This window comes from Gadus morhua, chromosome 9 (assembly GCF_902167405.1).
Source record: "Gadus morhua chromosome 9, gadMor3.0, whole genome shotgun sequence".
NCBI classification, from domain to species: domain Eukaryota; kingdom Metazoa; phylum Chordata; class Actinopteri; order Gadiformes; family Gadidae; genus Gadus; species Gadus morhua.
The window spans coordinates 7,830,356-7,854,425 of NC_044056.1; the positions used below are offsets into that span (position 1 = coordinate 7,830,356).

At 41.1% G+C, this 24,070-nt stretch overlaps 3 protein-coding genes and 1 long non-coding RNA gene across 7 annotated transcripts; 1 reads left to right on the forward strand and 3 right to left on the reverse strand.

Annotated features, from left to right (window-relative positions):
* Nucleotides 1–334: 334 nt before the first annotated feature.
* On the reverse strand, nt 335–4,242 carry LOC115550290 (troponin I, slow skeletal muscle). The gene is made up of 8 exons (XM_030365161.1): nt 4,041–4,242; nt 3,456–3,497; nt 3,327–3,330; nt 3,199–3,249; nt 2,865–2,996; nt 1,903–1,992; nt 1,328–1,501; nt 335–1,018 (listed from the first exon to the last, which is right to left on the reverse strand). Exons 2-8 carry the CDS (start codon nt 3,464–3,466, stop codon nt 935–937), a joined length of 546 nt encoding a protein of 181 aa, XP_030221021.1. The 5' UTR covers nt 3,467–3,497; nt 4,041–4,242; the 3' UTR covers nt 335–934.
* A 1,617-nt stretch (nt 4,243–5,859) lies between these two features.
* Nucleotides 5,860–7,027, reverse strand: LOC115550292 (uncharacterized). The gene is made up of 3 exons (XR_003977881.1): nt 6,928–7,027; nt 6,307–6,386; nt 5,860–5,988 (listed from the first exon to the last, which is right to left on the reverse strand). It is a non-coding gene; the product is annotated as an uncharacterized LOC115550292 (long non-coding RNA).
* Nucleotides 7,028–9,408: 2,381 nt separating this feature from the next.
* On the reverse strand, nt 9,409–15,893 carry LOC115550291 (troponin I, cardiac muscle). Of its 3 annotated transcripts, XM_030365163.1 has the most exons (9): nt 15,856–15,874; nt 12,742–12,801; nt 11,958–11,984; nt 11,761–11,764; nt 11,609–11,650; nt 11,153–11,284; nt 10,524–10,613; nt 10,223–10,393; nt 9,409–9,826 (listed from the first exon to the last, which is right to left on the reverse strand). In XM_030365163.1, exons 3-9 carry the CDS (start codon nt 11,966–11,968, stop codon nt 9,746–9,748), a joined length of 531 nt encoding a protein of 176 aa, XP_030221023.1. In that variant the 5' UTR covers nt 11,969–11,984; nt 12,742–12,801; nt 15,856–15,874; the 3' UTR covers nt 9,409–9,745. The 3 variants fall into 3 exon arrangements, with proteins under 3 accessions (XP_030221023.1, XP_030221024.1, XP_030221022.1); XM_030365164.1 differs by lacking the exon at nt 12,742–12,801 and having other exon boundaries at nt 15,856–15,893; XM_030365162.1 differs by lacking the exon at nt 15,856–15,874 and having other exon boundaries at nt 12,742–12,936.
* Nucleotides 15,894–19,177: 3,284 nt separating this feature from the next.
* On the forward strand, nt 19,178–24,017 carry LOC115550860 (interleukin-17 receptor A). 2 transcript variants are annotated; one of them, XM_030366214.1, is made up of 11 exons: nt 19,178–20,018; nt 20,262–20,286; nt 20,479–20,622; nt 20,942–21,060; nt 21,159–21,279; nt 21,537–21,584; nt 21,864–22,015; nt 22,113–22,199; nt 22,288–22,357; nt 22,465–22,563; nt 22,656–24,017. In XM_030366214.1, exons 1-11 carry the CDS (start codon nt 19,872–19,874, stop codon nt 23,429–23,431), a joined length of 1,788 nt encoding a protein of 595 aa, XP_030222074.1. In that variant the 5' UTR covers nt 19,178–19,871; the 3' UTR covers nt 23,432–24,017. The 2 variants fall into 2 exon arrangements, with proteins under 2 accessions (XP_030222074.1, XP_030222075.1); XM_030366215.1 differs by lacking the exons at nt 19,178–20,018; nt 20,262–20,286; nt 20,479–20,622; ... (1 more) ...; nt 21,159–21,279; nt 21,537–21,584 and adding an exon at nt 21,612–21,766.
* The last annotated feature ends 53 nt before the right edge of the window (nt 24,018–24,070 follow it).

Sequence of the window (24,070 nt, forward strand, 5' to 3'; positions counted from 1 at the left end):
GGGTACGGGTCACGTTGGTGTGGTTATGTCAGAGGGGAAACCGCCGTGACGAGGGGGAGGCTGAGTGGCTGTGAACTTTGGGTTGATTCTGGATCACTACGACCCAACGGAAGATTATTCAGTAGAATACAAATAATAATAATGCTGTTATATATTATTCTGCTTAAACAAAAAAAAAAAACAGAATGTTTGAGAATCATCGCCAACTTATTCAAATGTGAAACCGTTATAGCTGTAAAAAAATAATAAAGATAGTTGCTAGATTGAACGATATGTTCACGTTGTTGAGGTTCAGTGAAATTGTTATGGAAAAATATTCACGGATGGGACTACCTTTGAACAAACGTCTTCATGATTGTTTTTATTATTATATTAGAGACACATTGGTACCGAATTAAATCATATGCTTTTTAATAACTCAACATACAATCATATATATCAACTGCAGATGGAATGAGCATTGCCCTTTTGTACACAAAAATGGCAGACCCAAAACACACCTAAAATACAATGCAACTTTTTTTTCATGATATTTTAATACTATTATACGTTCGTCATTGTTAAAGAACTGATCAGCTTGTACCAAAATACCTTGTACCATCTTCCACACAGAAGATGAGATGATGAGTAAGAGAGGTGCATCTGCAAACATGGGCCAGCAGCACTGTGCAGTACCTGAAGCTACACATCATCAATGTATATCAACATGAGATATTGTTTCTAATACAATTATGCATATTGTTTACAACACATCACATTCAAAAACATGTACGACCCCTAGAGTAATGAGGATAACAAGTGGAAATGGGACACTTCCACGCACACATCTGTATCTATTGGGATGTTAACGAATCAGTCATTGTAGCACTTTCATGATTCATTGAGTTTCACCCACAGAGAACAGTGAACAACTGGGCTCCTCAAAACGTCAGTTTTATGCAGCATCGAACAGCTTCTTCCTGCCCTCCATCCCAGACATTGATTCCACATTCTTACGCCAATCAGTGACCTCTTCTTTCTATGGGGGCATGGACAAAAGATAGGAGTCAAACACTGATAGGAGGATTTCAAAAAGTTAAATAGTAGAAGTTCAAGGCCATCTTGTTACGTCTTGATGAAGAAAACGACAATAACCGAGCAAACTGTTGCTATGATTCCTATTATTATGGTAATAATGGTGAAAATCACCAAGATGGCGGCTGGCTTTGAACGTGCGACCTCGTGTGGAAACCTTGTGTAGCACAGCAAACAAACAAATACATTCTGTGCACAACAGTTGCATACAACTGCACCAATAACACTTCGGGTACCCCCCCCTAGTTCTTACCTTCTCATCCTCCTTCTTCACTGTCTTGAGGTTGGCCTTGAAGTCCACCGACTCCTTGACCTTTGACCCCAGCAGGGCGCCCAGCATGGCGTCGGCGGACACCCTCACTCTCTTCAGGTTGGGTCTCTTCATCTTTCCCTTCAGATCCCCGATTTTCTGGGACAGGTCCTGGACCTGTTACCGGCAGGCGTTAACAGAGAGGGCTAGGGGTTCGATTCCCAACGGTGTCACCCATGAATGACACCGTCATTCATACATACATGCATGCATGCAAGTATGCATGCATGCATGTATGCATGCATGCATGTATGCATGCATGCATGCATGTATGCATGCATGTATATATGTATGTATGCATGCATGTAGACATGCATGCATGTATGCATGCATGCATGCGTGTATGCGTGTATGCGTGCATGCGTGCATGCGTGTATGTATGTATGTATGCACTTATGCTTTGCATATAAGCATACGCGTTATACTTTAAAACATATATAGTAATACAGTTAAAGTTTTCTATGCACTTTACATTTCACATTACATACATGTTTTATGCATGATGAGATAACTATTACCTCCAGTTCGCTTTTGGACACTTTTGAATTAATATCGTATCTTTCCTCATCCACCACATCAATTTTCTGGGAGAGCTCCTTGCAGAGATTCTGTGAAAAGAAGAATGGGTCCTTCAGAATGGGATGCCTCTTTGACCTTTGACCTAGGCCTTTTATATACAATACAAGACAAAACGGTCTACCAAACAAAAGCAAAGGCTTTTAATCAGTATTTTTCTACATTAGTAGAACAGTCACATGTTTCACATTCCCTTCTATTTATATTCCTAGATCTCGCTTGTGCTAACTCCCTCAAAAGTAAAAAGGTTCTTATATACACAGGACAGACATGTAATAGCTAGAGTGAGAAATAAAGCTACTTGATTGAATCCACAGTGTCACATTTGAATTCATTGGATAGAATCACCAGTAATATCTTGTTAAAGTGATTATCTTTATCTATCTATCTATCTATCTATCTATCTATCTATCTATCTATCTATCTATCTATATCTATATCTATATCTATATCTATATATATATATATATATATATATATATATAGATGTTTATTATTCAGTCCTTAAACAAGCCCAATACCTTCATATAATGTGCTTGTTGGCCTATGGAAAAAGAAAATTGCAAATGCGTGTGCACGCACACACACAAAATCATGTGCGTCTGTTGCATTCCCCGTCAACTGTCCATCTCACCTATCCACCTGACCTGTTGTAGGTCCTTCTCCGGCCTTCTATATTAAGTACAACTCGCTCCAGTCGGCCTGTCGTCAAGTCATCAAACCCACAGAGAATCTCAACAACTTTGTGTATCGGTTACATGGATCTGTCAGTCATACATAACTCTTACTGAAACCAACAGAGCAACCCAACACTGTGTTTGGAGGTTTCATTCATGAAGGTAAAAGGTGTAGGGACATAGTACATTGTTTTGAATATATGGCTGTTGTACTGTAGATGTTGTACCTGCAGATCCTGCACGGATAGGCCTGACAGCTGCAGCGGTGGAACTCTCTCCGCCAGGACTCTCTCTCGCTCCAGCCGCCTGTTCTCCTTGTCGGTGACTAGCATGGTCATGGCCCTCTTCATCAGTTTGGTCTGGTGCACAACACGTATTATGTTACAGAATCACATCTCTGAAGGCTACAGTTTTTTTTTTTTTTGTTAGTACATTTAATTACAGCAGTTATCATCGGCATGGGATTTTTACATGGACACACATGCACACACATGTACACGTCGTGTACACACACACACACACACACACACACACACACATATATACAAACACACATAGTACCTTCAAGAACAGTCTTCGAGATGCAGATATTTTAGGCTTTGCTTTCTGACCCTAAACAGAAAGGTGAAACTTTAATGTATGAGGAATATTATTATAATATTAATAATAGTCAACTTATTTGAACTTACCGGACTATGAAATCAGGGGGGAAGAAAGAAAGGGAAAATAATTGACAAGAATAAGTTACAATTTTTTGAGGATAAATATGTTAATCTCAATTTGAATGCAGTCTTAAAAATATGAAGTTGATTTCTTACGCTTCAGACATGGTGCCAGCTTGTTTTGTCTCCTCTCAGTTCCTTTAAAAAAACAAATTATGATTATTCATAATCTCAATGTGAAAATACATGTCAATGTATTTTCAAATGTTGATGGAACTAATTTGAATAATCAAGTTAGTTGAGTAGGCTAAAAGGCTGTGACGTTGAATTCAAGTTTTTGCTTTCATTTTTCTAAATGATGAGAAGTGTCTTTAAGACATATATGCTTAATAGAAACACATGAATGTTAGAAAGTCTCCAGGTATTTATAACGTCTCAGAACTCAGTGCAAGGTCATAGGCAGCTGCTCAGTGTGACTGCCTTCCTTACCATGGAACTCAAGCCTTAAGAGATGACCAAACTTCAATAATGTTGCACTTCAACTAAGCCATGATGGATGTCCAATTGTAGAATTCAATGAATTCAATCAATGATTCGATTTTTCAAAATGTATTTGTTGAGCCAATACAATCACATTTTATGTATTTGTTCACATACATTCATACTTTCAAAACTGATCCCCAAATTAATATTTTAAATTGCTTGATTGTCATTTCAAAATGAAAACTGAGAAACTCTTACCTTATTGCTAAGCGTTTGTGACTGGTAGTTTTTCTGAGCTCAGACGCACACAAAGCGGGTAGATATATAGATTCCTGGGCTGCTGTGACTGGTTCACTAAAATAGATCCTGTGTCCACGCCATTTGTTTGTGTGCTGCTTGCATCTTGCACTCACATGATGCTGTCTTCACGTGTGTGTTTGTGTGTCTGTGTGTGTTGATGTGTGTGTGTGTGTGTGTGTGTGTGTGTGTGTGTGTGTGTGTGTGTGTGAGTTAGGGTGTGTGAGTGTGTGTGAGAGTGTTACCCCAGAAATGAAGAAGCCACAGAGATCCAAGTGTACAAGAGTTACATTTATTATGTCTAAATAGAGTTATACACAAACAGTTAACACAGAATCACAGATTGTGTTTGTTTGAATGATTTTTCACTTATCACTTATAATCAATGTTTCCAGTAGTACCCATCCCATGTCATTAAATGCACTGTTTTAACAATCAATACAAGTGTATGGTTATTGTTTATCCATCAAATATCGGTATACTTACTAATATGTACACACATATATGCATAAATATATCTATTATTTTATCAGAAGCATAAGTTTGACACCCTGAGTGTTTGTTTGAAGCTATATTTTTGAAGGCTTGTGCTGCCATCTCTAGGCTGAATTGGAGAACTGCTGTACTTTAAAATAAAAAATAAAAACGTCACATACATAAATGAATAATGTTTTTAAGCGAATACGAACTGCTAAAGCTGGGACAATAGGCTTAAAGTAAAAATAGGCCAACCATGTGACAACGATTAGGGCCTTTCTAATTCATAAAAAATATATTTTGTGTGACATAAAAAACCTTAATCTTCTTTCTATCAATAAAGATTGATGACGCCACTTGTCTTAACAAATATTTTGTCAAGCATATACTAAATGTGCCTGCTGTGAAATAATGTAGGCTGAATCTACATTTTAAATCTAATCTTCAAATAGTTTCCTTGATTGTCGCTTAAATGGAAATCCCAAGTATGTCAAACAAGCACTCTTGTATAATAAAATAATCCCCCCTTCCCTCTCCTACTTTTTGAGTTTCGAGATGAACCAATCAGCTTCTTCCTGTCCTTCGAGAACTGGCTTAGACCTGTCACCTCCTCTTCCTGTTGGAAACACAAAGTACCACTATCCAAATGCCAGCACAAAATATAACAACTTTATTTATTTCTTTAGTTAAATTTATTTGTTCATTTTAAACAGGCACTCAAATTCCAAGCTTTAGGGTTTCCGGCACTCCCACCAATCCATTTGACATACAAGAGCAAAGCCAGACTTACCTCCTCCTCCTTCATAACAGTCTTGTGGTTGGCATGGGAATAAAGGGACTCCTTGTGCCTGGAGCCTCAGCATGGCTTGGCACAGCTCTCTCCACTCTCTTCTGAGGGTCTGGTTCTTAAATCCTCCGTGAGTACTGCCTCAGTTCGTTAAATTTATCTGAGGAGAGAAGCCTCCAGTAAAGACATGTTATCACTACACACACATAAATTCCATCCTCTACCCAGGCGACTATTGGCTGATCTTTTCCGTTCTGTAATTCACGGTACAGCCACATGGGGTCAGTCCCTGACCATTAAATGGCCAGACTACTGGCCATTCAGGAAATAGTTAGAATTGGGTCGATATTATTTACTGGTTAATATGCCAAGCATTGACATATTTCGTATTTCTTTTCTTGGTCTTTTTCTCATTCTTACAGTTTCTTACCCCATCATTGTTAGGCACCTTATTATGCAGCTGCTCCCAAATAAAAGATTGACCCTGCGGTGCAAATGTAAGCACAGATCCTGGAAAACGAACAAACTTGAATTATGGGAAATTATTCTTGGTTGCTAATACTGTATACTTAAAACCATACCATAAATAGAGTAGGGATGCAGTAGTAGGGAGCCCCTGCAAGAACAAACCGCAGCACTAGAGGACTCCAGAGCGCATAAACATAGAGCAGTGGGTAGTGAGTTAGAGCAGTGTCTCCATTTCCAATGCTGCATTTTGGGGGGACAGTCTCATGTACGTCTACTTATGGCTTAGGTGTGGATAATACAATAATGAACCTGCTAGGCGACCAACTTTCCCAGACAAACATTGTATTAGCTTGCATATGCACACTGTGACTATCGAGGTGGTGACCTTGCTGTGCGTAAATTAAACAGAACATAGGAATCCCCAGACCAGTTCATTGATTACTTGAGCTGCAACCATTGAGCAATCTGACTAGTGATTCAATTGATTGAACTCACCTCTCTCTCTTTCCGTCTTAATTTCACCCACTGTAACACAGGAGTTTGAGAACCATCGGAGTAGGCCTACAGGGCCTAGGCTGTGTTTATGTATTGTTTAGTATTCTTCGTGCACAGTTTTCTAATGCAATCTTATTTAATTACCGCCCAGACCTTTGTATGGTTTTTGTGACACATTAATGGCTTTAACTCATTTACAGAGCATGCATTGGCTTAACATCCTGACCGAGCATAGGAATGGCACAGTATCCCCCCCAGAAAGTCGTAGTCTCTTTTTAGGGAGTGAAAAAAACTAATGTTTTGAATCTATGGCCCAAAACAAATGCTGATTATGTTCCCCTTTCTGATATACATTCCAATTTCTTCTTGACACAAGTATGGGTGCTCTTCAAGGTTATTCATAAATAATAAGCCAGGTAACATCTTATAAACGTCAATACTCATTCAATTACGAACTATAAACAGAAACACAAAGAATGTCAAATATAACTTTAAATACAGAAATAAGTATTATCTACAAACGGCTTACAAATCTCAATCTGCACAGCGTTAGAAATATTCTACAAATCTTGTTAAATGACTCAAGTATGCATTGGAGCCTGATATGTTATTAAGACTTACCTTGAAGTGTAGCAATGGTCTGTGTGAGGGTAGTCTCGCAAAGCCAGACCAAACTACAGCAAGTAGAATGGTCTGGAGCCACGCTACCTCGAGCCGTCTATCCGTTGGGAAACTGGGCGGGCCTGTTTTATTTCTTTAAACCAATCACAATCGTCTAGTTCGGGGCTAAGCCCGGGAACCAGCAGAGGTGTCCATGCAAAATAGTGCCGGGGGGGAAATTATTTTGACGGAACTTCTTGACGTTCAGAGGCTGTCAGAAATGGCTCAATCCCAAACGCCACAAAAAACCATTAACGATGTATGTCGCCTATGTGGAGATAATTTTATAGATAAAAAGAACAAACATCATTTGATTCTTTGTCACGATGATTTCAAGCCACCATACACTTTGGCCCTTGAGGAGCTCACGGGACCTATAAAAACGAACGACGTTTTAACATTTATATGTGGTTCTTGTAGAACACTACTAAAGAAATACCGTAGGAGCTATTGTGAAGTGGAACGGATCGGTTCATTGGTTAATCCATGTCAAACGCTCATGCCGCCGTCAGAGTGAAACGATGCGCCAAACCCACACCAACCGCCGATAGTCGTGACCGCAAAAGCATCGTCCCCGGGGAGAATCCCCGGGGAGAGTCTGGGCTTTTCCAAGGTAATGTCAAAATAGGCTATGTTGTGGTCCTACCATTGTAATGAAATCAGATAGTCAGTAATCAGTAATTACATTATATTAAAATTAAACAAGATTTGATGTCTAGTTCCACAAACAATTTCGAAAACTTGGTAACGCCAGCAACCGGAAGGGGAGGAGTCGCGGCCAAATCGGCCGCTAAGCAATAGACGCTGTCCACTTCCGTTCAGCCAGACTAGTGTGAGGGTGATGTCGTCCTGCTGAGAGGAGAGAGAAAGAGAAAGAGAAAGAGAGAGAGAGAGAGAGAGAGAGAGAGAGAGAGAGAGAGAGAGAGAGAGAGAGAGAGAGAGAGAGAGAGAGAGAGAGAGAGAGAGAGAGAGAGAGAGAGAGAGAGAGAGAGAGAGAGAGAGAGAGAGAGAGAGAGAGAGAGAGAGAGAGAATATAGAAATCAATCATCTTTATAGTAACATGTGTCGTGTGGCTCGCTAAAATAGACTTAACAATTTGCCTCTACGTGTCAAGAGGGACATTCATTGTTGTCCATAACCCCTCTGCAGTATTCCTACAGGAAGGGCGGTAATAAAGCAATATACATGGAGGCGGAGGAGGAGAATTGACCACCTGTTGATGATCGAGACTGCTGGGAGAACACATAGGAAGAAGTCAAACCTAACACTATTAGTTTTAAACTCAAGAGGGAAATTGTCTGTGTATTATCTATTGATTGAATCGTTATTTAATAATCTTATTTTATTATTACAATATGTATGTACCGTCCATCTATTCATGATAATAATAATAATTTATGGTAGGCCTATATCCAGCTGTCGTATAAGGAATCTGGAACCACAAATTAATCTGGACTCAAAACGTCATTCCAATACTGAAGTATTTATATCAATATACATATCAATATCTACATCAATGACATCGGACCTCACCTCACTTCAAGTCAGCGCATGTGACGACGGTGAAGGCACTCACTCGGTGGGATTTCTGGATGCTAATCTTGGAGGGTGAAAAACGTTATTCCAATCAACATTCGAGTATCATCATATCAATAAACTGTAATCCGATTACTCTTCAAGAAGTACGAATGTCGACGTCGTAAAAAAGCCCCGTCGTGCGTCTGGAGATGCTTATTTTGGGAGGTCGAGGAAGAACAAGGACAGGTGGCAGCCTGCTGTTTAAGCATTGTCAATAAAGCTGGGCCGAGTTCATTCAGTGTCACCGTTTTATATAGCCTGCTCTCCTGACACACCAGACCACAACTACTCACCTGGTTAAATAAAGTCGATTCAAATAAGTAAAAGCTGCATTAACATCCACCAAAGTAGAGTTTATCGATTAATACAACCGTTTTTCCAATAAGTGCGTTTGCCAAACGGTATTGCTAAAATAACAAAACTAACATCTCTCAAAATGCTGCTTCACACACGGCTTTCCTGGTAGTTTAAAAGTAGAAGAAGAAAGGAGAGACAAAAGTAATGTTGGTGCAATAATTCACCCCGCCTAATGGCCAACACTCACATTGGTATGTTCAAAGATCCCTCTTAACGTCAAGGGGTCAAAGTGTTGACTACTTCTGAGACTCAAACCCTAACTGTGTCATGCCAATGGCCATTGAGCTCATTTAGACGTCTTGGGAAGTGTCTTTGGTAATTCCTGTCAGTAATGTCCACCATGGACTGAGTGGCTGCTAGTTATGAGTTTTGGCCAATGCCTGGCTGTATTCACCTCCCCTGGTGTTTATTGTTTATGCAACTGTATGAATAGCCCCTTTCAATAGGGATGGGTTTACTTAATGGCTCTGGGAGTTTGTTAGGAAGAAAGAATTGCCTTTGTCACACTTAAATTCACAGCAAGTATTTATTTATTTTCGCACAAATTACAGAAAAGATAAAGCAGAATATTGTCCAATATTGCTTACATACTAAGAATCTGAGTGAGATTTTGTTTATCTTCTAGCAAAACTGCCCATATAAGCGTTACAACACAACCCGAGCTACAAACTATTCACATTACTCCTCCTGATATAGCTATACATTCATAGCGTCCAATCAAAATTCAAATACTACTGTCTAACTCAGGCTACTTCATATTCTCAAAGTAGTTTTTAAGACCCCTCTTTATAGAAGTGGAAAATAAACATGTACGTCAACATGTATTTATGGGTAGGACATATTTCTAAGCATCAAACAGCTTCTTCCTGCCCTCCATGCCAGACATGGCCTCCACATTCTTACGCCAGTCGGTCACCTCCTCCTTCTGGGGAGAAAGAAGGAACAAAATTAGATATAAAGTACGGCGACAGCAGTAGATAAATCTAACACGGTGCCAGTTTGACGGGAGACAATTACTGCACCATTTGCAATTGTACTTCAGTACTTTTATTGTAATTTAGTAATTTAGCAGATGTCTATCCTAAAACGGCCTACAGTAGGAGCAGGTACAGTTTTATACGCATCCTTGAGCAAAACTCGACCTGCTCCTGAACAAAATGGGGATTGTGGATACATGTAGATTGGGGACAATTGGGATGGAACTCAGTAACTTCTGACTTGGATTTGAACCACCTTAACCCCTATCGTGCTTCCTTCGTTTTTATTGGAAAGCCATGGTAATGAATGACGGATCATGGAATTGAGCACAAACCGCCCTTACCTTCTCATCCTCCTTCTTCACCGTCTTGAGGGCTGCCTTGAAGTCCACAGACTCCTTGACCTTTGTCCCCAGCAGAGCCCCCAGCATTGCTTCGGCGGAGATCTTCACCCTCTTCAGGGCAGGTCTATTCCGGCCCTTCAGATCAGTGATCTTCTGGGACAAATTCTCAATCTGGGGAAATCCGAGAAAAAATAAGAGAATGACTATCGTAATACCCCTTGATCCCGAGAAAGGCTGGATATGCTTTCATCCATGCTCCATCCCCGGTCCAGAATAAAGAGATCATCATGAGGCGCCTTACCTCCTTGTAATTTTTTGTGACTTTCATGTCAATATCGTAGCGATCCTCATCGGCAGAGTCGATCTTCTGGTTCATCTCTCGGCACAGAGCCTTGAAGAACAGAAGGATGAACTGGCAAACCGAGCGAAGTGTCTCATTCACAGCCATCAGTCGGGAGGCTTGCAAGGTCATACAGTAACTTTTGACCTTCAACTGACCAGTTACACTTAAGTAGAAAAAGTACCCTGTATTTTATATGGTGAAAAAAACGTATTCTTTATTTAAATACAATTTATCTTCTAACCATTGCACTCTATTATATTAATTAAGTCATTTATTGGAATAATGTATCAACAATGCAAGTGTTGTTATGTTATGTTAATATCATTACACTCATTTTTAATGCCCTCTACACTAAACAAGTCAAATGAGGATCAAACATATTACTGAGCGTTTAAATCCTACCTACCCTTGTAATGCTGCAAGGTTCTTGCATTCAGCATGTTTGTCTTATGTGGATACAAGATGGAACCAAGATTGAACTAGGTTGGCACCAAGATGGCACCAAGATGGCACCAAAATGGCACCAAGGTGGCACTAAGATGGCCGGTGAATAAAGCCCATTGGCCTCTGCAGTGAACAGAACATACCTGGAGGTCCTGTACTGACAGTCCAGAGAGCTGAAGCGGAGGGACTCTCTCCTTAAGAGTGGCCTCTCTCTCCCGTATCTTCTCTTCTTTCTCATTTTCCAACATCACCCCAGCCCTCTTCAGCAGTTTGATCTAACAAGTTCATATAAATACACCAGGAATTAGTACATGTCATGATCCACCACCATGCAGTGATTCCAACCACACACTTGACTGCCACTTATTATGCATAATAAATAATAAGCTAATTCCAAGTCAAGTTGATATTTGTGCTCATGTAGCACAAAATGGTACATGAGCAGTTGCTATACATTTTGGTATTTGATTTTGATCCGATATGGATTGAGGGCTATGCTTAAATTATTCTCAGCCTAGCAAACGACTGAACGTTATTGATGACGTTGGGCTGTAGTGTGAGCTGAGGATTCCTAGGGGGAGACTGGAGGGTGGAGATACCTTCAGAGTCAACCGGCGAGACGCCGAGAACTTCGACTTTTTCTGCACAGATGAAAGCAGAAGGTATTAAAGAACGACGTTGGAGAAAAACAAGAAAGAATGTGTAATAATCAATGCAGGTAAGAAGATAGGGAAAATAATAAACAACTTACTGGTCTGTGGTAGGAAGTATTGCATTGATGATTAATCAATAATCATTTAGGCGGAGATATGAAATGAAAGACAAACAATAGGCTGTATAAATATAGGTAGTAATATAATAGTAGTAATAAAAAAGTAAGTAATCTATGAAAATCGTCATTATAATCAGCATGAATTATGATCTATCTATTTAAAACATAGAACATACCCTTCAGACATGTTTTAGATCTCTTCGCTGTAAGGAAAGAGATATGTTTACTTGACATCACTCAAATTATTATATTATGTATCACCCTACATACGTTACAATGCGATTCAATATCGAGTTTCACATGACGACAGCAAAAATAGAAAAGGAAATATACATTGACACTCAAAGTAGAAAGGGTTCCCCTTAGAGGCCAATGCTATGCACACGATGGTTTGTTAACATGCCAAATCAAAGCCTATAGATTAGCAGCAGTAGGTGTGGCAGGGGACACCACTCAAAGGAGTCAAGCCGCTGATAATATTGAATAAATATGACAAAAACAGAATAAGATGTGTGTAAAATGTTGGCATTTGGGTTCAGAAATGTAAGCCACATGTGCATATTTATCTAAATTTATTTACTAGTACATTTTCAGTAAATTATCTACTATCTTTAGTGTTCTACAGTGTCATCTATAGAATAGATAGAATTGTTCATTCAGTTGTATTTATTGGTTTCAATTTAATTTGTAAAAAAAGATGTATCATACCTCATCATAGACTTTTTTGATAAATGCATGATTTATTGTATATTATATTGTATAAAAAAGCTTTTACATTACACAACGTCAATATTGCAGAAGGTTAAAAGAGAACATAATTGATATCAAAGGAATGAACAAGAAAGGGCAGAATTTGAAGCAATTTCTTTTGAGGGCTATACCTCTTGACTACATGAACAGCCTCACACCATTCCCATCACAACGACGAGCAACTATAACATGACATACAAATGAACATACCTCTGTAGATATCTGCAGCAGACCTCAAACGCACTTAAAGTGGAGCAGATCTAGGCTGTACTGGAGGAAGCAGAACCTGAGACCATGTATTGTACGTCTCCTGTGGTCTTCTGTGAGTGGTTCACTAAAATAGATAGCTCTCCTGCCCTGTTGGACCAGATGAGCACCTTCTACTCCCAAAGCCTAAAGTAGACAGGGTCTCATTGAAAGCACCCCGCCAAAAGTTGTTGAGTCACAAAGGGTACTACCTTTACTTTATTTTAAATTTATTTTGTTGTATGCATGTCATCATATTACCCTTGAATGACCATCACTCCATTTAGGCTAACAAGTAATGTTGTTTATGTCTGTTTATGAACCTGAAATTGATTTAGGGGCTTCTACGGTATCGATAACATAATTTCGATTAAATACATGCATTAATATGTATGAGAAAAAGTCTAATGATCGGTTTACCCCTATAACATTAGAAATCATATCGGTATCACTAAACCTAAAATTTTCTCTTTCTCTTCTCTGATTCAAATGTAAATGTTCAAATCCTACCATAATAGTAACTACAATATATACAGTATCTGTGTTCCAGGTATGTTACATAGATGTCAGAAAAACTAGACAACAGCTTGTCCATGCTGTTGAAACACAGCAAATTAAAACTGAGCCCAAATGACAAGTTCAAAAAACCAAGGTCGAACTTCCAAGGCAAGGTCTCCATTTTTTAAGTGCTCCTTACGCATGTGAGAGGTTTGCGGTTTGTATGTCTGGTCTTTCGTCACTCATCCCCTAAAGGGGGGTCTCGTATGCCACCCAGACAGGGGTCAAGAGGTCACAACCGGCCAACAATACTTTTGATAAGCCCAGAGTTACACTCCCTTTCCAAGAGCTCGGGAGATCAGCCAGGGACTAGTATGTTTTGGGTCGAGGGTCAGGGATCAGGCAAGTCAGACTCATGTTCGTAATATCCTTATGAACACACGGCGGGAGCGACCGGAACTGGCCTCAGCTGCCCTGTCAGCGTCAGGGCCAGTGTTTATATTGAACACCGGCTTGTTGTACGTGTTGGTGACTGGAGTTTGAGTGCGTTGATTGTCACCATGATTCGATTGAAACGTATGAACAAAAAAACATGTGAATATTGTATTATCAATATCATTTTTTTTTTAAATGTCATATTTAATGACGGGAAAAGAGCAGAATATTTTTTCTAGATTCTAGCTGGTTGACCTATCAAATCCAACCGTTTTCAATGGCTCTTTGACAAAGAGGTCACTCGTTATCACTCGCCACCTAACAGCAACTAGACTATATTGCACTGCACCAGAAAGGAAAGGTGCAGACAGGTGTTCCCCATAACGGGACCCAAGCAGGGAACTGACCCCCCAGAACCTCCTCTCATCACCCCTGAACCCTACAACACGTGTGGAACTTGGGTGAGAAATCTTTATTAGGGTTGTGTGTTTGGTCTACAGAGGGGTGAGGGTTTACGAGGATATTAGTTTCAGGGTGTAACTCAAGAGCACATTTTTATTTTATGTCATAATTCTGGCCCATGTATTGCCACCTGCTACCACATAGCTCACCATGTCGTAAAACTAAATCACACAATGTTTCAAAAGTGAATAATTGCTGTTGAATACTTAGCAGTTAAACACTGCTCAATGCTACTTTCGCCGTCACTATAAACAACAACATTGGGCCTTTGGTGAAGAGGTTCCTTCAGTGGTGGACAGAAAAAAATAAGGGAACTTCCTGCACGACATGGGCACACACAAAGCTTTGACGAGTCATGTATGATGAAATAGTCCTTAAAAAAAGATTAACATTATGGTGCTAGATATTCTAGATTTACGGTTTAACCACGCCTCTAAACCGTAAATCTAGGGAAATATAAACATTTGCTGTCGTCATGGCAACCACTTCGTGGCGAGCCTGCCCTAGAGGGAAAGTTTAGGGGAGACTGCAAGGCACTGCACAGGGGCGTTGCTAGACCTAGAGTTTTACTGGGGCACAGGCCCCCAACTGCCAACATTTTTTTTTTTACATGTGCACAATATGAAATAGATGGATACAGAAGGTTATGTACGAGCTTCAAAATCATTGTCACTGTCATACTGTAGGCTATATTAAAGCACTGGTAAAGGTAAAGACGCAAAGATGGATTCATGAGTACCGTACAATTATATTTATTTAAACACATACACATCTCAAAGATTTACAAATAAGGTAACTGACAAATAAACAAAAAGTCTCTTTATGACCTTCACCTCTTTATCAGAAGAAGTCTACACATCTATATTTATTTAGAAGCTGTGTGGAAACAGCATAATTTTGCCAGAACGACATGTACTAAAAAGGCAAGAAACAAGGTTTAAAACTAATAGAATTTCTGACTTAAGGTGAGGTGGCTCATTGCCACCAATCAACCTGGAAAATGTTATAGAACCATCAAAGCTCTTAAATTAAACTAAATAAGGCCATACACTAATGCATAGAGCCTTTTTAAATGATAATTTTTTCACTATTAAGCTGTATCGCCGCGCCTTCATGGTGGCAAAGCGGTCAATAACGTGGCTTTGACTCACTTTGCATAGCTGCTCCTTTTCAATGGACAAAAGAGAAAGTTGGTGAAGCCTTCCTTGCCCCATGGTTGACCTAAGCCAGGTGTGGAGCCTTCTCGACACACTGAAAGATCGCTCACAACTACAACTGTTTACAGGAATTGTGAGTGCAATGATCTGAATTATCTGTGTCAGTGTTGGGAACATTGTTGGATCCAGTATGTTAAAAACACCCTGTATATCCATAATTTCCTTTTTTGTGTTAAGGAAGTTTTTGTCCACTAAAACTTCAAGTTTTGAATACAGACAATTTTTCATTCATTATTCATTTTCCGCGTGTGTGCGTGCACGCATGGTGTGTGTGTGTGTGTGTGTGTGTGTGTGTGTTTGTGTGTGTATGTGTGTGTGTGCTATAAAACTACAGGCTACAGACGCTCAGTATTGAAAAACTGGTGCTAATTATATGGGCAACATTCTTTAACAGCAATCAAGTTGTCATTGTTTGTGTCAAACAAGTTGTGAATTTGTTCTAACGTTAAAAAAGGAGATGACTTACTCTGGGCTGTTTCCAGCTCCCGTGGTTTCCAACGAAACATGATCAACAAAAAAACAAGGAATTGAAAGCTACTTACAATATGCCTAGGTTACATTAATTTCCCCTGATGGCAGCAATGTTCCACTTTCAGCTGGAATTCACGGTACATCAAAACCACACGTCTTCTTTAGATTTCAGTTCCCTTTATTTATTCACACAGTTCAGCAGCGGCATTTATTCAGAATCAGAGCCCAAATAAAAGCTGCATTTAGGGCGACTATCACTACCCAGCAGAAAAATAGATGCACTATAAATGGTTTTGTATAGCAGTCACGAACATGAGCATAGTTGTGGAAATGCTGGTGTTAGAAAACAAAGTTGACGGGAATTAAAGTGCTGCACATCGACTGTGCAAATGTAGATTATTCATCACAAGAATTTTAATTCAGAAATCGAATAGGCTAATTAACTCTGAATTGTGAGATAAAATTCAGCATTCTGATTAAAGTCAGAATACTTGGATAAAATCCGAATTCTGATAATTAAATCCAGCATTAAAGGTTCATTTAAAGGCCCACTATGCAACTTCGGGCACTTCTTGGCTGTTTTCTTGGTTTTGGCACGCATATTTCTCTACACAGCGCCCCCTACAGCTTCGTAGTAGATATTTCACAACACTGTCGTAACAACTCGTTGACGACCCTTCCCCATGCACTTCTACGCGAGCCATGTGCATTTGTTTACAAAGAAGCCGGCGAATGCGTGGAGCCATGTCCGAAGTAGATGTTCATAAAGTGTAGGCATGGTTATACATTTTTAAAGGTGTATTTGTATTGCAATAAACATAAATCCATCCTTTTTTATAGTTGACGGGGAGAATGTATATCCTAGATTATAATTGTTATATCTTAGGTTGAACAGAACAATCAGTGTAAGAGGTTTGGCCAACATAATAATCTAAATAAACAAGAACCTGGATTCGGGGATTCAGTCTGTATCTGGGGGACGAGACGGACGAACAGCAAAACACCCATGGAAACAAAGGTGTTTATATGGTTGCAACCAAGCAAGCTAGAAACATACAGGGCTCAACAAAACGGTCGAGAAAACAATTTTTACAGGGCTCACAACAAAATGGTTGAGCAAACACATTTGTACAGAGACTATCAACATCAAGAATACCACGAAGACAAAGATCACCCAAAGGTACTTTCAATTTCAAAAGCAACACGGCCGAGTCGGCGTCTGATTTGCAGTCTTCTTTTTCTTTCAGTTCACGCTATTCCTGAAAAGCTTGCTCAACGTTTACTCGTGTCTGGCCTCTCTGTCGGTCAGTCTCCCTTTTCTCTTCTTCTGTTCCTCCGACATTGGGTTTCTCTGTCTCTTTTTAGTCGGCTGATCTATGATGAATATAACAATCCCTTAGTTACTTGTGTTTATATCGAGCCGGTTCCGCGTTTGGGGGTCTGTGCCGTAAAGCACCAACGCCCGGAGTTCAGAACTTTCAACGCTCCAACGCGTGACGCTTAGCCACGATAGCCAATCAGCGTGGAGCTTGACCCGACATCACCGACAGAGAGTAGTGACCCTTGCACAGAAGCATACGGCCGACATCTTTCTTTATTCTGGGGGTGGAAATAGTAACATAGTTACGCCATTAAATGCGTTTATGGAAACATTTTTAGCGAGAAATGTGCATTTTACTTTCATTATGTTCGCTCGGTGAATGTGAAGGATGTTTGGTTTGATAGTTATGACGGAGAGGGAACGCTCCGTTCACTTGCATGGACAGAGTCTCTGGATGCTAAGCAACCTAAACGTCTTGGCGGACTATTTCTCTCCTGATCAACACTACGAATGCTGGAAACACACCAGACACACCATGTGAAGTTATTCAACCCGATTATTGTTATTTATATCAGAGATTATTTAATCTAACCCGATCTAAGCTCTATCACCCAAACACGGCGGCGTTTGTGTTTCCTACCTCGGACTCCAGCGCAGCCACGGCCGACAACTATCTTTATTCAGGGTGGAAATAGTAACATAGTTACGCCATTAAATGCGTTTATGGAAACATTTTTAGCGAGAAATGTGCATTTTACTTTCATAATACTCGCTCGGTGAATGTGAAGGATGTTTGGTTTGATAGTTATGACGAAGAGGGAACGCTCCGTTCACTTGCATGGACATGGACTCATCTAGCTGCTTTGGCGCGTTGACGCGTTGGAAGCGTTGAACCGAGTAACCACCACACAATGATCAAGCGTGAGGTTACTCGCGTTATCGAACGCGAGTAACGCGTTTGGTGTGGCCGTACCAGCTGATCCATGATGAATGCAACAATTGCCTCGCAACTGGCTGTTTATATCTAGCCGGTGCCATGTTTGGGTGTGTGTCTGTGCCGTAAAGCATTTTCGAAACTACAATCTGACTACATTTTCGAGGATACTTCCGTTGCGTCACATCCGGATTGTGTCGGTCCGAACAGAGCAAGTTGCATATGCGCTTTTTCACTGGAGAGGCGACATGGGTAAATGACACACCCACCAATCGACCCAGAAATTGATGCAGAACCATCAGCATAACTCTCAACCTGCATACTTAATGTAATTTTGGCTAAAAAAGTTGCATAGTGGGCCTTTAAGAAGGTTCTCCCCAGTCATTTGTCGCCTTGTCGCAGTGTCGAGTTTTTTTTTTTTAAAGTAGTTCACTAGTCGTAGCGTGCAAATAAATTGCAGCATCAGAATTCTGAGAATTTTGTCAGCATTCAGATTTCTCAGAATTCTCTTACGCTGCAAATTAAAGCGCTACTACTAGCAAACTAGTTTCAGCGTGACTGGAGAGAACTTCCTTAAATTAACCTTTAATGCTAGATTTGCATCAACGCTATTGTGTGAATTAGTATGGTTCTCTTTCATGGAAGCCGGAAGTGGGAGATTCCTTATTTTTTTTACCATTATTGTTTTATTAACAAATTTCTCCTACAGGGGATTGATAAAGTTCTATCTAGACTATTGAACAGAAAGAAACACTTGGTCATACTTTACACACTTTACCACTGAAACATTCAGAAGAGTCACGTGGACGAATCCGTAAATAACTGATTTTTTTCATTGGTTGTTGCGTTAAATCTTACCCAGATACAGTAGGGGTATTTTCTGATTGGCTTTTATGTAGCCCCTTTCGTTTTTTGATTGGCTGGTAAGAGGCAGGCTCGACTGAAGACTCCAGAGGCAGCAGGAGATGCACTTGATGAATCCTGCCGATTCCATAGCGAGAGCGGCGCTTCTGCAGATGAATTTAATAATGATCAATGGAATTTTACTGGGGCACTGGAGACTTTTACTGGGGCACGTGCCCCAGTAAAAAGGGGCTGACGACGCCTCTGGATCTCATTTTCTCACCGGGATTGTTTTCTTTCCACAGCAAGGGCAGTCGTTTCCTCACTTGAAAGGGTTTATGAGAGGGAACTTGGTGAGAATTTTCTTCAAAAAGCCACCTGCAGGGGACCTCAAGTTTATCCCATTGTTAGGGCATTTATATGGCACCACATCACATGTAATCCACTGATGGGGCACTTGTCCACCAGAGGTTATGTTTTGCCACCAATGGGAGTGCACTTTACAGCACTGCATCACATTTTCTCTACAGGAATGGGCACCCCTTTGGGTCACAATGGAAAGGCATCCATAGGAACCGTCACCGTTAGACCATTACATTGGGCTGCATAAAAAATGTCTAATTTAGAGTGGGGTAATCTATTGCGATGTAGGCTATTTTATAGTACAGGTAATTTGGCAACTAGTGCCCCCTAGTGATTGTTAGAACGCATTGCATGTCAGCAACATAGGGTCTTCAGTTTGCGCTGAACAGTGGTGGAATAAGTGCCGCAGTTCTTAAACCTTAAACCGGAAAAAATTTGGGCGGTAACCCACAACACAACTTCCTTCCTGTAGCCTAATTTTGGATGCTAAGGTCTGATAACATGTGACGTCTAACTTGAGGCAGTTCCTGGACCTTTTGGTTACACTGTCATGTGTAACCTACTTCCTGCCGGAGTTTTGGTTCAGACGCCTCACAGCATGGTCCATGTTTTTGTGAAAATGTGTTTCTATTACATGTGGTTTTCTGTGTCTTCTGCTCTCTCGATTCTCAATGACCATTTGGACTGCAATCAAGAGGTATTTGTGTGTGTGTGTGTGTGTGTGTGTGTGTGTGTGTGTGTGTGTGTGTGTGTGTGTGTGTGTGTGTGTGTGTGTGTGTGTGTGTGTGTGTGTGTGTGTGTGTGTGTGAGAGAGAGCACAGTGAACACAATGCTATGTCCAAATGGAATGTTGATTATAAGTAGTACTACAAAATGAATTATTTCATCAAAACTTTAATTGTAACTCAATGCATCCAAAACATGATTATTTTTCACTCAGGGAATCAGATGCAGTTCGAAAATAGGTACGTATATAATAACACTTTAAGCTATTTATCCTTCAGAATTGACAAGGAGATCTGTTTGCTTGTGCCTTGTGTTGATGTAGGCATTCATTTCATTAGATTTGTTAGGTAAGTTAGGTAGTTGGTCTTTCTTACCACAGACATCAAGGTCCAGCATATTTCCATCATGGCTAACATGTTGTGATCTGCCAGTGAACTGTTCAGACGAACAGGAGCGGGTTCCCAGGTCCCTGGCCCCCACCGGCCCTGAATGGGCCCTGGAGTATGTGGGAGTCGCTGAGGATGAGAATGGACTCCTACCTGTTATCAATGTCTCCTGGAGTTTAGAGGCAGATGGTAATGATGATGATGCTGACAATGCTAATCTATTCTAATCATTATTCAGAATCTGATATTTGCACGTATTAAGTAATAAAATATTGAATACGAATAATTCAAACAAAATATTTTGTAAAATATTTGCAAAAAAACTATAAATAATGAAGGCTGTTGAAGGCTAAGAGGCAATGAAATGGTTGGAGGCTATGAGGCATGGTATCATGCCATTAGAATATATCTAAACAAATATGGATTAACATCTGTACGTATATACATTTGTATTGCAGGACATATGCTAATCTGCTGTATCAAGCATTGTTCCTTTGTCGTTCTACAGGAGGGATATCATACATACAGGGATTGAAGGCGCACCTTTTGGAAGAAAACACCGCCCAGACTTTATGTGTGTGGTACAATTTCACGATCCCCTCACAGTTGAATCCACGGCTGGGCAAGGTACAGTAAAAACATGCATCTGAACATTTCTTACAACAATGTCTTCAAACTACTGGTCAAACTCATTGAAGGCCGCATGTGCTGCTGTTTGTTCACAGTGGACCTTTTCATTGGATGGTGTTGTTGTGGACCCAGGACATACCTATTCAATATCAGTGTTTAATTTACCTGAGCCTGACCTGGAACATTACAGGTTAACAAAACAGATTACTGTTCCACGTAAGTGAGGAGGAGAAAGTATGAAATGCTTGTCATTGTTGGTTTTATGGTAGAAATATAAGTTTATATTTATGTATTTATCAACCTTCAATGTTTCTTATGGTATTTTTGTGTGAATCTCTGTAAACTATGGAAAAGGGGTTGTGACCTATAGTGCAGTATCAAAGTGGACTGCTCTAAGCCAATCATACGTGCATTACTGTTCTCAGCCTCACTTCTGATAAGTCGCTTTGCATATTCTGTTATTTTTGTCTCAGGATGTGACGACTGGAGAATCCAGCAAGCCCAACTCTGTTTGGAGAACGGTAAGACCAATATCACTATATTTCATAGGATGTAACCCTAATCATGTTGACAAACTCAGTGTTAGACAGTGGTTCCCAACCTTGAGCTGATTTGCATATGTCGTCGTAGGGGAGGGCTGCCATTGGCTATAGATATTTGATGATCTGCATTAGCAGGTATCACATCAGTCTAGCAGAGCAATGTGAGTAATGTGAGCAATGTGAGTACGCTCACCGGGACATTGATATAAGCGGCAGACGCGGATTGGGTAAAATGTCTGTGGTTCCCTCACGTTACAGGCAGCACGTGGGATCCCCAGATGACGGTGTCGGTCTCTTGGAAGGCCGGCTCCCTGGCTGCCACCGTGTGTTTCAATACATCCCAGTTCTCTGATGGCTACACAGTGGCCGTCCAGAGCGCAGTGTACCAGGACTCAAAGAATGTATCCAAGGTGCTGTGTGTTAGTGTGTGTGTGTGTTTGTGTGTGTGCAGACCAACATTGGGAGTACTTCACAGACGTGCTCATTGTTAAATGCTTCCTCCAACAGGGGAAGAGCACTTGGCTGAACGTGACCTTTGAGATGGATATAAGAAATCACATTCAGATCAGTCCAAAATGTGAACTTTTGTTTGTGGTGAGTTCATTTTTTGTTTAGTTTGTCTGGAAGCTAAAGATAACACATCAAATAGGATATCATATATATATTTGTATGTTTCATAAAGGTACGGCCATTTTTTCCTGGATGCAAAAACAAATGTTTGTCTGCTCAGAAGAAATGGGAAAATTGCCCATGTAAGTAAGATGCATTGCTTTCATATGAAAATAGAAGAATATCTGCATTTTATTATTAATATCTTTTATTAGTATTACAATGTATATCTTTATGCTTTTAATTGCAGATGACTCCAAACAACCATGGGCCCTACTTATATTCGCAACGCTAGCACTGAGTATGGCTGGCTGTATTTCCTATTCCCATTGGAAGTCATCTCATAAAGGTTTGGCCTGCATTCAATGTATAACAAAACATCAACAACAACAACAACAACAACAACAACAACAACAACAAGACCATGCTTCCCCCGCACAGCTTCCAGTACGCCGTCTCCCCCGGAGCCCACCCCTGACGCAGCGGAGGTGGCCAAGAGGAAGACGGTCCTCCTGATCTACTCCCCGGACCACCCCCTGTACACCGTGGTGGTCCTCAAGCTCTGCTCCTTCCTCATGGCCCAGTGCGGCACCGACGTGGTCCTGGACCTGCTGGACCTGACCCGGCTGGGCCAGCTGGGCGGCCTCCGCTGGCTGGACTGGCACCGGGAACGCATCGAGCGCTCCCCCTCGGACAAGATCCTGATCCTGTGCTCCCCGGGGGTGCAGGCCAAGTGGAGGGCCATGTGCGGCGCCGAGCCCGTGGTCTTGAGGGAGGACCTGCGCTCCCCGGTGGGGGACATGCTCAGCCCGGCGCTGGGCCTCATCGTCCCCGGCCTGGTGCGCTCGGGCTCCCTCCGGAGGTACATCGTGGCCTACTTCGCCGACGTGTGCTCGGAGGAGGACATCCCGGCGCCGTTCAACGTGGCGGTGCGCTACAAGCTGATGGAGCAGTTCGAGGAGGTGCTGCTGCGCATCCTGGAGGTGGAGAAGCAGCAGCCGGGCAGGGTGAACCTGGTCCAGGGTGTGGGCCAGCACGAGTACTCCCTCTGCCCCTCGGGCGAGGCCCTGAGGGGGGCCGTCGAGGCCTTCAGGGCGCATCAGCAGAAGAACCCCCGCTGGTTTCAGGACGAGCTGGTGCAGGACGAGGCGGATGGGGATGTTGGATCGGATGCCGGACGCACACTGGAGACACGCACACTGGACATACACGCTTGACCCACAATGGATGCACGCACACCGGACACACACTCGGGACGTACACTCGACACACATATGATAGACACACACACCCACTGGACACACACACACTGGACACACACACACACACACACTGAATGGACACCCACATACAGGGCACACATGCTAGACACACACTCGATACACACTTGACATCACATCAGTACAAACACTGACCGGCAGAATATCTTATTCTGTAATGCCCATATATGGACCAACAGCACATTGTGTACTGTAGTCCTCCTTTCCCCCCTGTTCTTACATAACCGGTGAATCTTCCCCTTTATGCTTTGATGACATATATGTGTCTTGTATCTCTGCCCGGGATCATGCTTTATTGAACATCAACTGGATCTTGAGCACCAATGTTCAAAAGACAGATAGAAGTATAAATACAAATGAACGTAAAGGTATGCTTAGCATTTAAAGTTGTGTTTGCAGTTTCTTGTTCAAAAACATAATAGACATCAACATGTTTAGCGATTAAGCATCATCATACGTATTAATAAATGTGATAAAATAAATAACTTATAGCAATAATAAAAACATTTTTTTTTTCATCTCATCATAATATGAAACATGAAATGTTGCTTTGACTCAGGAACTCACTCCCCTATA

Bases quoted from the DNA above. Each gene is read 5' to 3' on its own strand.
- LOC115550291 (XM_030365164.1), bottom strand. The intron at 10,614-11,152 runs GTATGTTCTGTT...CTGTTCTTCAAG, and splicing joins TGTCAGTACAGGACCTCCAG to GCTCTGTGCCGAGAGATGAA. The intron at 10,394-10,523 runs GTAAGGCGCCTC...GGATTTCCCCAG, and splicing joins TCACAAAAAATTACAAGGAG to ATTGAGAATTTGTCCCAGAA.
- LOC115550290 (XM_030365161.1), bottom strand. The intron at 1,993-2,864 runs GTACAACATCTA...TTCTTTTCACAG, and splicing joins TATCCGTGCAGGATCTGCAG to AATCTCTGCAAGGAGCTCTC. The intron at 1,502-1,902 runs GTAATAGTTATC...TGCCGGTAACAG, and splicing joins TGTCCAAAAGCGAACTGGAG to GTCCAGGACCTGTCCCAGAA.
- LOC115550860 (XM_030366214.1), top strand. From the start codon at position 19,872: ATGTGTAACCTACTTCCTGCCGGAGTTTTGGTTCAGACGCCTCACAGC. The intron at 22,016-22,112 runs GTGCTGTGTGTT...TTCCTCCAACAG, and splicing joins ACTCAAAGAATGTATCCAAG to GGGAAGAGCACTTGGCTGAA. The intron at 22,358-22,464 runs GTAAGTAAGATG...TTTTAATTGCAG, and splicing joins GAAATGGGAAAATTGCCCAT to ATGACTCCAAACAACCATGG.